The 13536-nt window shown below is 40.2% G+C and overlaps 1 protein-coding gene and 1 non-coding gene across 4 annotated transcripts in view; one reads left to right on the top strand and one right to left on the bottom strand.

The window, feature by feature from the left end:
* The window catches only part of sgsm1a (small G protein signaling modulator 1a), a 35448-nt gene extending 23228 nt beyond the window's left edge, over window positions 1-12220 (top strand). For 2 of the 3 annotated variants that reach the window (XM_044371248.1, XM_044371264.1), the window contains 16 exons: window positions 595-662; window positions 808-971; window positions 1407-1542; window positions 2305-2434; window positions 2924-2988; window positions 3860-4005; window positions 4701-4829; window positions 4915-5097; window positions 5550-5621; window positions 5840-7123; window positions 7233-7357; window positions 7772-7854; window positions 8009-8118; window positions 8251-8347; window positions 8763-8930; window positions 10501-12220. In XM_044371248.1, coding sequence (XP_044227183.1) covers window positions 595-662; window positions 808-971; window positions 1407-1542; window positions 2305-2434; window positions 2924-2988; window positions 3860-4005; window positions 4701-4829; window positions 4915-5097; window positions 5550-5621; window positions 5840-7123; window positions 7233-7357; window positions 7772-7854; window positions 8009-8118; window positions 8251-8347; window positions 8763-8930; window positions 10501-10589 — 3049 coding nt within the window. In that variant the 3' untranslated portion in view covers window positions 10590-12220. The remainder of the gene's footprint in view (window positions 1-594; window positions 663-807; window positions 972-1406; window positions 1543-2304; window positions 2435-2923; window positions 2989-3859; window positions 4006-4700; window positions 4830-4914; window positions 5098-5549; window positions 5622-5839; window positions 7124-7232; window positions 7358-7771; window positions 7855-8008; window positions 8119-8250; window positions 8348-8762; window positions 8931-10500) is intronic. The other variant, XM_044371256.1, reaches the window with a different exon arrangement.
* Window positions 12221-13362: 1142 nt separating this feature from the next.
* On the bottom strand, window positions 13363-13435 carry trnak-uuu. The gene has a single exon. It is a non-coding gene; the product is annotated as a tRNA-Lys (tRNA).
* Between the last annotated feature and the right edge of the window lie 101 nt (window positions 13436-13536).

The following is a 13536-nucleotide window of genomic DNA, read 5'->3' on the forward strand; positions in this document are numbered from 1 at the left end:
CAAAATCATCCAGCTGCAAATTGATTTTGGCGATTATAAACTGTATATATCTAACATTTGTGTTTGCACAAAGACATGTAAACACTCTGCATTATTTCTTTGCTGCGTCTCTCTGCTGTTAGTGGAACACTCGGGTGTTACTGAATAATGCAGTGTGTTTGTGTGCGGCTCAGGGACTCTGTGTGCGGTGTAAATGCTGCAGATCTGATGAGGCTTATTTTCAGCTCACCAGAAGCCAGCTGATGGTTTATTGACTGAGACGCTGTCAGACATCTCTCAAACTAGCAAACCATGTTATGTTCCTCTGTGTGTGTGTATGTGTGTGTGTGTGTGTGTGTGTGTATGTGTGTGTGTGCATGGTTTCCTTCACCAAAAGAATTGATTATCACATTATGCAACTCTGTGCCTGCTCGTCTGTGTGCATGATCTTGACTACTTTCTTTATTAGCCATAAAATTAATGTTCCTTGAGATTTTGACTCACACACATAATACGTAAACATTCTCTATGGATTTGTGTGCTCCAGCATTAGCTGGCGCTTCACTCAGTCTGGATTGTTATCTTACTGACTGCGTGTGATTAAATGTTTTTCAGTGTATACTGGGACTATGCCATGACAATCCCTCTAGAGGAGATAGTTTACTTGCACTGTCACCAACAAGGTGGGTCCACACAAAACTACCATAATACCATAACTTTTATTTAGTGTTTATGTGATATTAAAGCTTTTTTCTTGCTATTATGACTGACAATAGAATGTCATCGTGGATAATTTGATGAATAAATAATCCTGTACCTCTCCTGTAGTCGACAGTGGGGGCACGGTGGTGCTGGTCAGTCAGGACGGGATCCAGAGGCCTCCACTTCGCTTCCCCAGAGGAGGCCACTTGCTCCAGTTCCTCTCCTGTCTGGAAAACGGTCTACTTCCACACGGCCAGCTGGACCCTCCACTCTGGTCTCAGAGGGGAAAGGTAAGCACCAGAGGTCATTCTTAGGGGGTCAACCCACCTTACAAATTACACATATGAGCCGTTCTTCCAGAAAAAGAGCCCTAAAATGCTAAATCAGCGTTATCTGATCAATAAATCAATAAAAAAGACATTTGGATTTGGAAACGGATGAACTGCCCTGTTGCAGTAGTGGTTGGAGTGATACTGATGAACATGCAGCTTAATGTTCTCTCTGCACTTGAGTTAATGGATGTTTTTGTCGGACTGTGAGTAGCATTGTATCTGCAGCTAAACTGAATAATGAAAACCACCCACGCCTGTGCTGCCACTATTAATAGGCACAAGTATGCAGACAATCATCTTAAATTCACATGGATGGCTTAGCTGGGCTCTGGTGCTTTAGTGATTTTTTTTTTTGTTGGCATTTGTTTAATAACAGTTATTTTCTCATTGCAGGGGAAGGTGTTTCCAAAGCTGCGGAAGAGGGTTCCTCAGGGATCTGGATCTTCAGACTCGGTCTCAGATAAGGAGGAGGACGAGGCCACAGACTACGTCTTCCGCATCCTCTTTCCAAACAGCCAGTCAGAGTTTGGTGAGAGACTTTTCCCTCCCCAGAGAAGAAAATGAACATGAGCAGTGACCACGGGCCTCTTCAGATTGTTGCATTTTTTTCATGAACATGTCAATCGTTGTTTGTTACAGTGACTGTAACCCATCCTCCCCATCTGACTTCCTCCCTCTCCCTTCAACTGAGTGGACAGTCCCCCTCCAAAACAGGGACTCTGGTTGTCCCCAAGAGGTCCTGCAGCTGTCCTGGAGAATCCCCCTCACTCACAGGAAGCAGCTGTAACACTGTCACACCTCGGCTTGTCTGTCCATCTGTCAGCTTGCTTTAATCTCTTGCATCTAATATCCTCCTGGCCTCTCCTGTGCCTCTGGCCAAGTTTATTGATGTGTCCCGTTATTAAAACCCCACCCACTCCCTGCCACCTTGTGTCACACCTTTTTTTCCTGCTTTACAACATGGTAACCTTTTAACAGCTGATGGGCGGACAACTGATTGATCGGTTATGGCTCCTGATCTGGGAGAGGCTTTTGCTCAGTTGATCTCTGCTGCTCTTGTTCTCTATATAAAGTAATTGAAAATGATGGCTTTTTGTTTATATGCTTTATCTTTGCTCTAACAGGAATCAAGTGCAAACCAATTATACTCTGCAGTGCTTTCAGCAGATCACAATTGATCAGCCTAATCCTGCTTAAATCATTTAAGTCTAAATGTAATTGTTCTTGAGAGCCCAGGCAGCGTAATGTTTTTTAAAGTGACAGTGACGATGTGTGTGTCTGCATGTTGCAGTGACTCCACCAGACTTGATGGATCAGGGAGCCACTATGTGGCACCCGACTCTCAGGAAGTCCTCGTGTTCCTCCTGTTCTCAGGGGAGCTTCTCTGATGGGTTGATGCCCAAAGGGTGCAACCACGAGAGGTGAGAGATCAACACACCACATTCTTGGAGTTACTTTTTTGTTTTTAGTTTTGCTCATGTTAAATTCGATGACTGCTTAAAGCTGCAGAGACACACCCGCTCACCAGACCCGCTCCCTTCAGTGCCAATTCGAAAAATCATTGAAAACAAAGGGATGGGGGAAAAAGATACAAGAAACAAGCAATTGCCTGGAAGACAATTATGTGACATTTACCTCACTGGCACGATAATGTGTTGGGAAAATGAGGTGATAAGCAAGGCAGATAAAATGGTTAAAGGCTATGAATGTTTTGTTGTGTATGGCAGCACAATAGGTTATCATTTGAATAATATAAGGTTGGCCCCGATACTGTTAAAAGCTACATTAGACACAGACTCACATTTTCAGGACAGTTTGAATAACTTCTCATGCACTACATGTAATGGTTACATTATACCAAAGTGTTTTCTCCACATCAGTAAAGTGTTGCTCCTTCTGTCTCTCTGCAGGACTCCTCTGAAGCTGCTGTGTGACAACATGAAGTATCAAATCATCTCTCGGGCATTTTATGGCTGTATGTGATTTCTTATTGTGCTTTCACTTTGTCTATTCACATTCGCTATGAAAATCTGTGCTACTTAACCCTTTGCACCTGAGGGATGCAATTAACATCAAAATTCGTACGCCTTAATTTCAAAATCCTCACTCTGTCAAAGTAGAATGCAAAGGTTTACACACATGACAGTTTCTCTGCAATCTATTAAGGATAAGATTCAGTAAATCTACCTTTGAATCACAGGATAAAGACGCTCCTTTTATAACTTGAGATCTTGGGTCATAATCATCAAATTTATTTACTTTTTCTCCAGTAAAAGTAAGCCAGTCGATCTTTTCACAGCTGCATCCATGACTGTGGTGAGAAGTAGACGCAGCATGTAATTCTGAGCAGATAGTTGTTGTTTTTAATGTCCAAAACATGACATCACAACTTGATATCAACCACAATTATGTCTCAAAACATATTCGTACCTTGCTGGCTGATACAGAACAATCAGCAAAAGAGTATCCCATCATCATGGTTCTTTTATTAACCCGGACAATCTCCTCCATCCATTCATTATGTACATTTGTGCTGTATTGAAAACCACTGGACATACAGTGAAGATAAAAATTACAAAATTTCAATTTTTAGTTTATTTTTTCATAAAAACGTCATTAGAGCATACATAGTACTGCTCTCATGCAAAATAGTGGCATTTCTGAATAGCCAAACTTTTCCTGAAAACAACAACATATGGCATGACAGGGTGACACATGTAGTGACTGTGCCATTAGCATGTAAGTGAAGAAAATTAAAAACTTGGGTTCAAAGGGTTAATATCCTCATTTTAATTATCACTAGCTCCTGCAGAAGCATTAAATAACTAACATGTATTGTCAACCAGGGTTGGCATACTGCCGTCACCTGTCTACTGTGCGCACACATCTCTCTGCTCTCGTCAATCATGCCATCGTGGCTCCGGACGTGCCGTGTGATGCCTACAAAGGGCTCACCGCAGATGTGTGGCAGACGTTCCTCCAGGACAGCACAGTAAGCATTATCCGTGCCACAGCGCTGCAACATAAACTTCACATTAACTGCTGACAGTATGCAGTCCACACACACACACACACACGCACATGTTCACTCTTAGACTATCTCTTTCACTCTGTCACTCATCCGTCTCATCCATATTCATCCTCTGCTAATCATGTGTCTCACACTATTAGTCTCACAACAGAGTGTATGAAGCATGACTAATGGCCCTGTCAGTCTAAATGTCCACATCTAGAGTGTATTTAGACCTGTGAACATTAGATACAGTTACCTGGAGTCATGGAGCGTTTGACTATAACCAAAACATTTTTCTTGAAACTGATTTATCTTATAGACACAAAATAACCCTGCTCAATGAAGCAGCAGGTAACTGGTTGAACAGGTTTTTCTAATCTGGACTTAACTTGAATCTGAAGGTGAATTTCTGATGTCCTTGTGAAGTAAGTTCAAATAAATGAACACATATAGTACTATATATACTATATATGACAGCTGAGAGATGCCTGTTTTCCATCTAATACATTCTCAGATGCATTAAACATGGTCTACATTGAAAGAGTGACAGCTACTGTGAGGCCTCTGTTTACAAGCTGCCATGTTGTTACTGTCAATCTTTTGTTGTGAAGCACAGTACAGATTTACTAGAAAGCAAGTAGTGAGGAGACTGAAGTCACGTCTTCTGCCTTCAGGCCTACCAGGAGCAGGAGCTGCTTCGTTTGGTCTATTTTGGCGGTGTGGAACCTTCACTGCGTAAGCAGGTGTGGCCTTTCCTCCTGGGTCATTACCAGTTTGGAATGTCTGAAGACGAGAGGAAAGAGGTTTGTCATTTCTTCATTATGGCTTTGCCTCCAGAACATTTTCCACCTGAACTGCTGACCCTTGATTCCTCACCTTCCACCCCAGGTGGATGAACAGGTCCAAGTGTGCTACCAGCAGACCATGCGTGAATGGCTGGGCTGTGAGGAGATTGTTCGCCAGCGGGAGAAGGAGCAGCATGCTGCAGCGTTAGCGAAGTGTTCCTCTGGGGCGAGCATCGACAGTCCCGGTCAGAAGATGGTCCATCATGACTCCATTGTCAGCAATGAGGTAACGCAGTAACACACACTTGTATGCAGAATGAGAAACACAGTCAGTCTTATTCCCTGTTTAAAGGAATAAGTTGTTTATGTTCTGAAAGTTACAGTATATAAAGCTAAATGTGGCCAATTTAACAAATAAAGGTTAGTTTACTAGTTGTGGGTGCAGTTTTATAACATCTGGAGGGATTTTTCTATTTTAAAATTAAAATCATATACATATTTTAATGAAAAGATATCGGTAGCATTATGGGAAATGTAGAATTCAGCAGTCTTTTTCCTGCAACTAAATCACAGGAGTATCCCTTTAATGAGTACTTGAGTTATGAGCATGTGACAAATAAATCTTTGACTCTAATGTGAGCACAGCACAGGAGCCAACATACAATAAGACTGTATATCCATAAAAATATATTTATACTTATATAATAATATCTTGGCCTGAATGTCTTTATTATGCAGTCCCAGTCCTCCCAGAGCTCAGACAGGCAGAGTCTGGTTCGCCTGCAGAGTGACTCCAGCAGCAGCACACAGGTATCAAAAACTGACCGTACTGCACCTGCATCGAATTTGTCATTTCTTCATACAAATTAGGTAATCAATTAATTTACATCAACCAAAACAGCACTTACAGCTTTTAAAATCCTGATCATTTTTTGACACATTTCTCAATAATGATTAAAAGTGATGCATGCGACAGTCTCGATGTTTTGAACCGATATTCCTCCGCCCTGCACTCTCTCTCCTGCTAGTTCTTCACATCCTCCCATCCCTTCCCCTGGAGTAGCCTGCTTCCCTTTGGCTTGTTCTTTCAGGTGTTCGAGTCCGTAGAGGAGGTGGACCAGATCGAGACCGAGCCCAAGAATGAAGAGGCCAAGCAGGTGCCAAAGATGCCCAACGGAGCGCTCCAGAACGGGACAAGCTCCCCTGACTCCGGACATCCCTCCTCCCGCAACTTCTCCGTCACCTCTGGCCTGTCAGATGGCTCGCTCAGCACAGAGGACAGTGCTGCGCCTGATGCAACCTCGAGACCTGCAGTTGTCCCTCAAGTGCCGCAGAGCCCAGTCAAACCTCCTCAGGAAGCAGGGGTAGAGAGTGGAGGTCTGACAGAAGAACCAGACATGCAGGTCAAAGGTGAAGTGAAGGGCAAAGAGGAGGAGGAGGAGGAGAAAGTACCTGATGTGAGCAAAACTGCAGAAGACACCAAGACTGAGGTGTTGGATGATAACATGATCCAACCATCAGAAGAGGCCAACAAAGAGATGAGTCTGCAACCCAAAACACAAGAAAATGTTGAGGCTGATCCTGAGAATATTAAAACAGGGGTGACCAAGTGTGAAGATGAAGGTCCTGTTGCACCAGGAGACATTGAAGGAAAAGAAGTGTCTGATGAGGATAATATGGTGGTATCTGCAGTGTCTGCAGAATCCAAAGGAGAACTTGTTGAGCAAAGTCTTAAAAAAGAGGAAGATGTGAGTGTTGAGGAAACATCAAAGCTCGAGAAAACTGCAGAAACAAATGTGGAAAAGGAAGAAAGTGAAGGAGAAGTTAAGAGAAACCAGACAGAAAGGTTGAAATTTGAGGACACAGAAAAATCAAAGACAGAGGTGGCAGCAGGAGCTGAAGAGAAGGATCCCAGAGCTCCCCAAGTGGAGAAGAGCCTCCTTTTCTCAGCAGACATCAGGGCAAGAGAAGCGTACTGCGCCTCTCAGAAAGATGAGGCTCCAGTCATAACTGAATCCGATGAGTCTCCGTCAGCCATAGAGATGGAGGAGATCCCCAAAGCCAAATTTTCCATGGTGCCTTGGAGCAGGAAGGGGCGGTGTGATCCATCGTCTTCCTCAGAGGACTCGGCCCCTCACTTGGAGCTCAGGCCGGAGGAGGAGCAGGGAAAGCCCAGTCCAGAGGGCACCGAGTCCATCCTGTCTGAGGAGCCGGAGATGGAGAGCCTCTACCCACACTTTGACTCTCTGGCCGGACCTGGAGAAACCAAGAACGAAGAGACCTCTCAAGAATCTGCTGGGAGTGCCTTCTCTGTAAGCGCTTCTCTTTTTTTAAGCGCTCAAATTCATTTATCCTCAGACAAATCAACCCTATTATGAGCTTGTTTTATTTATTTATTCATGTATTTATTGTCTGTTTCAGCAAGAGCTTTTGGACTTGTATACATTAAATCTGCACCGCATTGAAAAGGACGTCCAGCGCTGTGACAGGAACTACTGGTACTTCACTCCTGCAAATCTGGAGAAACTGCGCAACATTATGTGCAGGTAAAACACTGATGACTGACAATTAGAAATATATAAAATAATTCCAGCATTATACTTTAACAGTAATAGATTTTTTTTTTCCTGGATTGCAGTAGAAGATAAATTATATTTAAATTTTCTTAAATTTCCTCTGTCTGTAAGCACAACTAAAGAGAACATGAAACCAACCAAATGACCTCATAATTATATTAATAATTCTGCCTTATAGATAAGTTTAATAATGTAAAAAGGGATAAAAAAAATTTTTGCACTTCAAAAGTAATTGCTTCGATAAATGTTGAATGTCAATTTGAATAACTCTGTTCAGCGCTGAAGAAAAAATGTAGAAGTGCTTCTAAATCTGGACAGCAGTGTATGACTCAGCCTGGCAGATAAAAAGCAGTTTAATTCACCTTCTTGGTTGTATTTTTAAAGCTACATCTGGAGGCACCTCGACATCGGCTATGTACAGGGAATGTGCGATCTGCTGGCTCCACTTCTAGTCATTCTGGATGATGGTGAGTCAACACACTGAATCTTTTTTTTTTTTTTTTTTAATCTCTGACATTTGGTGTATTTTTACTCTTACTGATGGAACAACAGAGGAGAGTTTTCCCACTCACTTTCTCACTCCAGCTTCCTCTCTCTCTACTCTCTCTCCCTCCTTTTCAGAGGCCATGGCCTTCAGCTGTTTCTCTGAGCTCATGAAGAGAATGAATCAAAACTTTCCGCATGGAGGAGCTATGGATACTCACTTTGCCAACATGCGCTCTCTAATCCAGGTGACACAGTAAAGTCTTTACACATATCGGCATATATGTATTGTAGAAGTCAGGTACCGCTAAATCCATTCATTACCCACAAACTCCACACTTGACTCATTATTTCTTTTCTCGAATCTCATCTCTGTATAGATCCTGGACTCTGAGCTGTTTGAGCTAATGCACCAGAACGGAGACTACACCCACTTCTACTTTTGCTACCGCTGGTTTCTCCTAGACTTCAAGCGAGGTAAAGCGACGGCACAGTGTGAAAGAGTTTGTGCCAATTAGAGGAATAGCAGAGTCAGTCCTCTTAAAGCCCTGTTTGTTGATAAAATGCTAAACCTTTCGGCAGCTTGTTAACAAGACATGCAGGAAGGGATTTGGAATTCAGATATATTTGTGGAAAAATGTTCTCTGGGAGTTGCTGATGAAATAATTGGCATGAACTGCGACTGCATGGATGGGATTTTAAGTCAACCATGCTTTATACTAAAGATTTAACTATCGGCTTTTATGGTATGTTTCCTACCTCGGCAACAACACCGCCTCAGCTCTCATCTCTCTCAACTGATGACTCAACTTCCTACATGTTTGTGTCCCATCCGAGCCCGGAAACACTGATGTGGTGGTTCGATCCCGCTCTTTTGTGCTTTGTCTTTCAGAGCTGGTGTACGATGACGTGTTTGCAGTCTGGGAAACCATCTGGGCGGCAAAGTTTGCCTCCTCTAGTCACTTTGTCCTCTTCATTGCCCTGGCGCTGGTGGAGATCTACAGGGATATCATCTTGGAGAACAACATGGACTTTACTGATATTATTAAATTCTTCAATGGTAAAACATGAAGCTTCATGGCTGTTGCAGTTCACATACATATGCTCCATCATCTGTTAAAGGGCAACTCACACAGGTTTTCTAAATTAAGATCAGTTTACTCATCATGGAGAGTGAAAACAGGTCTTCTCTGACTCTGAAGGAAATTTTTTAAAATAGCCAGAGACTTTTATAACAAAAGTCTGTGTTTCATACTGGGAGCATGGATGGGAACTGTTGGATCCAGCAAATTTGGAGCTTGACTCATACTAAAAGTCATGATATCTCACCCTCTGCTACACCAATTTTGGCCATTCATTTTTTAAATCTGTCTCTCACACAAGTCAATATTATTGATTATGATAACGGCGCTGAAACATCATCGTTTCATCTGATTTTGCAAGGAATCAGACCCGGGGACAGGCATTTAGAATAAATCCGTATCCTCTCGCTGATGGTCTGGCTGCTTATGTAGGTCATATAGAAGCATCAGTATGAAATTGAGACTGTTTCATAACCAGTTAAAAAAAACTCCTTGTAGTTGCTTTAAAGAAATGTCAATTTCAGAGTTGTTATAAAACCAATCTAGCTGCTTTGATCTCATTCACGCTTGTTGCCATTTTCATGTCAATTTTTCTGTCACAAGAGCTGAAAAAAATGTCCCTTTGTACCAAATTTCATGGCAAAGAGTGTTTTGTCCTTTGTCAAAAGGATTAACTAGATTGTTTTTCCAACCAGAAAACACCAGACTGTTTTGAATAGCTAAAAAAAATCAGAGACGTGTTCATCAATTCAGGTGTCTGGAATCAGGGTGCAACTTCATGGAAGTGCAATACGAAATCACTGGAGTGCCCCTTTAATTTAATGCAATGAAACCTGATGCTTTACTGTTGAGCTAATGTCACTGAATGTAAAAGTTCAACTGATGGTAAATTAATTTCAAAATGAGCTGTTGGCAAATACAATAAGATATGTCAATAAAACAATTCTATTATGATCCATGCCCAATAACATATGATCCATGCCCAAAAGCTCAAGACTGCTTTCATTCACCGTAGGAAATCATTTTAATCATAGAGGTTTTGTGTGTGAATAGCTTTTTATGTTTACTCTGTTGTTACAGCATGCATGCACTTGAGTCTAATTTTCAGTAAGAGAGTTTTTATTTGTATTCTCAATAGAGAAATTTCAGCATTTGACCCACCGATTTTATTTTTTTTCAGATACCACCCTGCAAACATCCACAATTTATTATATTGAATAAACTTTTAGTTGAAACATGATTTTCTTCATTAAAATGGGATAAATACAGAACAGAAATGGAGAAAAATGAATTAAAACTCTTGCAGGCTTTCGTACAAATGATTATAGTGCAGGGCTTGAGTTTAAATGTACTTGTGATAGATAACAGCTCCAGGGTCCATTAAGTTAAAGGACTACACACGTCTCTTCAAATCTCTGGAGACTTAATAAAAAATGTTCCACCGATTCTTCTGGTTTGAAGTAGCTGAAGCTGTTTTTGTCATTCATGCATTTATAAAAAACGGGTAACGATGAAACTGAAGTTGTTGTTTTTTTCTTTGTCTTTCAGAAATGGCTGAGCATCACAACATAAAGCAGATTCTGAGCCTGGCGAGAGATCTGGTGTGCAAGGTGCAGATGCTTATAGAGAACAAGTGATTGTGGTGTTTTTGTCTTCTTTTCCTTCCAAGTAAAGTGTAAACGGCTGTAGCAGCACAAGAGTAAAAAAACATCTACACACACACACACACACACACACACTATACACAAAGCCTTTACAATCACTGTTTGCTGCTATGAGCCTTACTAACTGTATCCACTATGTTGTTTGTGTTGTCAAACAGGTGTATGAGAATATTACGCTTCATATTTGTCAGTATGTTCAAGTGAAAGCAAACGTAACAGGAGAAATATTTCTTTGATTTCTAAATGTTTTTGTCATAAATCCCTCAAGTGTCAAACTTAATCAGAGTGCTCTTAATATTTTGAGATAAGGATGGTTGTAGATGCACATTTCAAACCAAAATGCAGAGCTGAATTCAACCAGAGACTATATTTATGAGAAAAATATGTTGTGATAATAGTTTTTAGTACTTATTTTAATAGTTGAAGTCTACAAGATGAAATAAAATGTTGAACATAGAAGCAGGTTATCTCCCTATTCCTCTCCCCCGATGAAGGAATGAATGTCAGCAGACTTTTGTGTTTTTACCCCAAAATTTTCACTGATAACTGATCCCGAAAAGTGGCTTTTAGTCCAAAACCAACCTCCAATCACATTTAACTGATAGAACCATTTCAGTGATTTAATATCCGACAGTGTTTTCAATGTCCTTGAACTGCCTTGTCTGCCAAATAGTATGTCTTTATTTGTCATGTGTGAACCGTATTGTACCGAGAGAAAATTGTGTTCAAATTATGAGAATTATATTAAGTTATTAAGTTGTAGAATCATAACCTGATATTTAAGTGACTTATGGATATCTGAGCAAAGATTTACACAAAGCAACAAGATTTGAAAGTCCTCCGAGTTCTATTTTTCATCATCCAGTGAAACACTGTATATTTTGTAAACTGTGCAGTTTACTCACCTTGATTTTTTTGTATTGTCTTGTTATTATTGTCCGCTAGCATTTCCTAGACATCTGTTCTTTGAATCAAATGTTAATTTCAGCTTGAATATGATTATAAATTGGGAAGAACAGATGAGACGGTAATGATATTTTAGTTACAAGTGACCAAATTTGTAGTATGAGTGTCCTCAACACAGAGGAGAAAACGAAAGGTAAATTCTCTGCTTGTTATTGATTTTCAAAGTTGATTGTAAATGACCTGATGTGAGGAAAACTGTTTTTATTGTTTTGAAGATTTGGAGCTTCTGAGGTCATATAATATATATGCTTTTAGCCCCTTAAATTAATACTAATGTTGGTCCCAGTTACCCACATTCACGCTTTTCATTGCCTAAAACTGAACTCAGCTGTTCTTCAAGTGTTGTTTCATGAATGTGGTGAGATGAAATGCATTTAATATCAGTGTTTCTTTGTGAATGCTAACTGCTGTCAGAAAACCTTAATTTATTGTAACATTTATTTGCCAAAAAATATTTATTTATTTATTGATTTTCTCATTCAGATGCTGCTTTTTTTTTTTTTTTGTAAAGTTGATATTTTTATTTTGTGCCCAGTTCTAAATGTGTATTGTACAACAATCAAATTCTATACTAAGAGTTCATATATAAATATATATTAAATGGTATATGTTCTTATTAATAAAAAATAAAAATGGAATCATTATTTTTCCAAAACACAGTGTAATGTGCTTTTTACGACATTAAATCATGCTGAGATGAGTGAGTCAAAAATATCCCATGAAGGTAGACAGTCACATCAACAGATCAGCACGTGTTTCACAAAAGTACAACCTAGTTACCTACATAGTACCAAGTAGTTTTATATCTATAAGAAACATAATTATTCCTAGGAGGTGGCAATATCAGTCAGTCCACCACTTACATAATAAATAACAGTAATGTGTTGTGAAATATTACATGAACTTGACACTCATCAAACCTGCTGACTTTGGTGATCTTGACTTTCCCTCTAGCACCACCAGCAGGTCAAAGTTTTCACTTATCCAGTGGAATATCTCAACATTTACAATGAAGTGGCACAACAGCTGTTTGATACAGATGTTGTACAGAGGTACATCCTAATGACTTTGGAGATCATCTGACTTGTTCCATGAGTGCCACCTTAAGGCTGACATCTGTGACTTTGAGTGAAATATCTATATATCTATGTATGTATATATTGGATGGATTGAATCCATGAAATTTGACATAGACATTCAGGTCCCTCTCGAGGTGAACTGGAATAACGTTGATGCTAATATGATTATGAGTCAAATCAAGTAGATATCTGTCAATGTTACAGTCTTTTTAGTGCTAAAGTTCCTCTTTGTGTTCCTCTAATTCCACCGCAGCTCAACACGGAAACACTGTCTGAGGAAACACAAAGAGGAAATTTGATTCTAACAAGACTGTAAATGTGGCAGATATGACTAACTCAGACTGCTGAACCCTCATATAAGCTTCAGTTCAACTTTTAAATGCGTTTTTGCACAAAATGATTTTGTGGACACACTGGATTTTGGCTCCTATCACTTAAATTGAAAGCGCATTTGAAGGAGATCTTTTAATGGCCAGTATGAACAGGAGGAATGATTACAGCAAGCAAAACTTCTTTCAGTGTTCATAAGGACACCTGAGTGTTGTTTTAAGACACACTTATAAACATTTCCCTTAGCTCTTCATATATTGCCATCATCATTTTGACCAAATCCCCATAATGTCACCATCCTAGTTCAGAGCTGATGTCGGTCTGAACCATACATTCATGGTCTGAACAGTCTAACTTGACAAAAGCAGTGTCGCCCGAACAGGGACTTGAACCCTGGACCCTCAGATTAAAAGTCTGATGCTCTACCGACTGAGCTATCCGGGCGCTCGAGAAAACTAAAAACTCTTTATCATACATAAAAGTGTCTAGCGTTTAATTGTGAGCGTATTTATTAGTTTGATGACCCGTGTAACGTTACACATCGT

The sequence above is a fragment of the Thunnus albacares genome, chromosome 2, assembly GCF_914725855.1.
Source record: "Thunnus albacares chromosome 2, fThuAlb1.1, whole genome shotgun sequence".
Classification (NCBI taxonomy): domain Eukaryota; kingdom Metazoa; phylum Chordata; class Actinopteri; order Scombriformes; family Scombridae; genus Thunnus; species Thunnus albacares.